The sequence below is a fragment of the Mesocricetus auratus genome, unplaced genomic scaffold (assembly GCF_017639785.1).
Source record: "Mesocricetus auratus isolate SY011 unplaced genomic scaffold, BCM_Maur_2.0 Super-Scaffold_100021, whole genome shotgun sequence".
NCBI lineage: Eukaryota > Metazoa > Chordata > Mammalia > Rodentia > Cricetidae > Mesocricetus > Mesocricetus auratus.
In genome coordinates this window covers 39,917,600-39,920,497 of record NW_024429202.1, presented here as the reverse complement: position 1 = coordinate 39,920,497, position 2,898 = coordinate 39,917,600, and the positions used below count along the sequence as shown (strand labels likewise).

Here is a 2,898-nt window from a genome sequence, read left to right as displayed (position 1 = left end):
TATGAGACAGGGTTTCTCTGTTTTGGAGGCTGTCGGTCCAGCCTGGCCTCGAACTCACAGAGATCAGCCTGCCTCTGTCCTGGTTTTGTCTTAAGGTTTCAATAATTGCAACAAAACACCATGACCAACAAGAGTTCAGTAGGAAAAGTTTTAATCAGCTTACATTTCCAAGACCTCTGATTGTTCTAAAGAAAGTCAGGACAGGAACCCAAACAGAGCAATTCACTGAGGCAGGAGCAGATGCAGATGCCATGGAATGGTGCTGATTTCTGACTTCATCAGCCTATTTTAGTGTAAAACCAAGGATCAAAAGTCCAAGTATGTAGACAGGCTGAGTCCTGCTTTTTGATTACTAATTGAGAAAGTGCCTAACAGCTGTATGTCATGAAACCATTTCCTCAACTGAGGTCCATTACTCTCCGAAGACTCTGGCTTCTGTCAGGTTGTCACACAAATGCCTCCAGAACAGTGTTCATCCTTCTCAAAAAGTTTTGATAGATTCAGGGCATCCAAGAAGCCTGGGATCTACCTGGTTTGGAGCCAGTTTTTTACCAGCCGTACTTATTGTTTATGACTAAGCTGTTTAATGGCTTTTCAATGTTTATGCATATTTAGGAATTCCTTTCCTTTCATACTTTCAAATTTCCTGTGGTTTAATAGTTGAACCATCCCTGAAAGTCCCTGTGGATTGTAAGCTGTTTAGGACTTAACCTTTCTTTTCTCATTATTTAATTTGTATCTTGTGTCTCTTGCTCACTTTGGGCCAAAGGTTTTCATTTTGATATGTTCTTCACATTTTTTAACCCCCGTATTGTCCTTATTATGTACAAAGCAGCGATTCCACCATTGATATTTACAATAATTTCTCATCTACTGCTTTGACATTGGGTCTTCTAGAATTTGGATAAAATTGAAGTACATCATTGGTTTCTTTAGGCTCTATCTGTTTTCATGGTACATAATTTATAGGACTAAACCTCCATCCTAAAATCGCTTTAATTTTTTTTCCAGCATTGTTGTTACTTGGGATTCCCAACAAGAAAAAGTAATTGAAATTGAGAGAACATCATGGTCGGGCACATTGAGGAGGACATCATTGAAAAGGATTTCATAATTGTAAGAACTCTAGGCTTTGGCTCATTTGGGGAGGTGAAGCTTGCTTGCCACCTTCCCACAAATACACATGTTGCTGTCAAGGTGCTTGAGAAAAATCACAATTCTGTGTCTAACATTAAATCTGAAGTACAGATCCTTCAATCTTTGGAGCACAGAAACATTGTTCGATTTTTTCACATCATAGACACACTAAAAATGACTTATGTGGTCATGGAGTATGTTCCAGGAAAGGATTTGCATATGCTCCTCAAGAACGTAGGGTATCTAAAGGAGAAGGACGCCAGACCAATATTTCAACAGATTGTGGCAGCAGTGCAATTTCTCCACAAGAGGCTGATTACACATCGTGACATTAAGTTGGAGAATATCCTCATTGACAGAGGTGGAAACATCAAGCTTTGTGACTTTGGAATGGCGATCCAGCTCAAAGAGGGGCAGATGTTGAAGAAGTTCTGTGGATCCTTGCTCTATATGGCTCCAGAGATCTTAGCAAGGAAACCCTTTGATGGCCTAGCTGGTGACATGTGGAGCTTGGGAATTGTCCTATATGTACTGGTCACAGGACAATATCCATATTTTGAAACAACAGCTCCTGCTTTGTACAGGCTCATCACCAACACAAAGTTTGCTATTCCCTTCCACCTGTCAAAACCCTGTTATATCATCCTTGCACAATTACTCAAGGTGGAGACCCAGCACAGGATAACAATATGTCAACTCCTGGAAAGAAAATGGCTTGGCAAAATTGAACAGCACATGGAAGCTTCAAGTAAAGAAATCCTTCCCAGGGTCCTAGAGACTATGAATACTATTGGCTATACTCATGAAGAGATTGTGTCATCCCTAATTCTCAGACAACCAAATAATAAAATCACAGCAACTTTCAAAATTCTGAAGCACAAATTGAGCTGTGAGGAGAGTCATCATCAAAATGAGAAGCCTTGGTTCATCCACAGACCTGTTCATGCTCTTCCACCACTTCTTCCCTTGAAGAGGAGAGCCAGTGAACCAGCCTTTCCAACATTTCAGAAGGTGGGAACGGTCACTCTCAAGGAAGAGAAAAGAGATGCTGAAGCAATATCATGGCAATAAATGCTACTGCCTTGATCTGAATCCCAGGTCAGATTGAATAATCCCAGAAGGAGGTTTCCTGATTGTCAATGTCATCAACAGTGCCCATGGGGACATTGCAGTCAATATGAATACTCTGTACAGCCTGGCAGATGATTTATCCTCATTTGAATCAGCCCTGGATAAAACACCCACTGGGTTTCCAAATTTGGATGTCTCCACAGAACAACAATCCATGGGCCAACATGACCAGTGATCAGTCAAAGCTTGAATCCACTGCCTTTGGATCTAGGACATTCAGGGCCTGAAAACTGATAAGTAAGCAAATTTCCCATGCACTCAAGGCACTGTGATTTTCTCTAGAACCACTCCGTGGTGAGACTTGCATCCACATGAAAGCTACAAAGAAAAGAGGTGACACTGCAGACAATAAGAGACCTATTTGCTTTGGCCACACACATGTTCTCCTCCTTTGTATTTGTATTTTGACTATGTTATTTTAATAAATACAAGGTTGAAAATGACAAATGGTACCTCTCAGAAGGCAACTTCTTGGCATCTCTCCCCTACAGTCAAAGTGAGACACACACACACACACACACATCAATGCAGGAACACAATTGGTATTAGGTTTACAATGATAAATCTGAGCTTTCCACATGTCGATGGTTCAGAACCCATTAAGAACCATATTACCTACACACAATGCAC

The 2,898-nt window shown here is 40.9% G+C and overlaps 1 protein-coding gene across 1 annotated transcript; it reads left to right on the top strand.

The window, feature by feature from the left end:
- Positions 1–1,068: 1,068 nt before the first annotated feature.
- LOC121133385 (sperm motility kinase-like) lies at positions 1,069–2,208 on the top strand. Its single transcript, XM_040729664.1, has one exon. The coding sequence runs from the start codon at positions 1,069–1,071 to the stop codon at positions 2,206–2,208; it is 1,140 nt and encodes a 379-aa protein (XP_040585598.1).
- Positions 2,209–2,898: the final 690 nt, after the last annotated feature.

Excerpts from the sequence above, each read along its gene's own strand:
- LOC121133385 (XM_040729664.1), top strand. The coding sequence starts at position 1,069 with ATGGTCGGGCACATTGAGGAGGACATCATTGAAAAGGATTTCATAATT.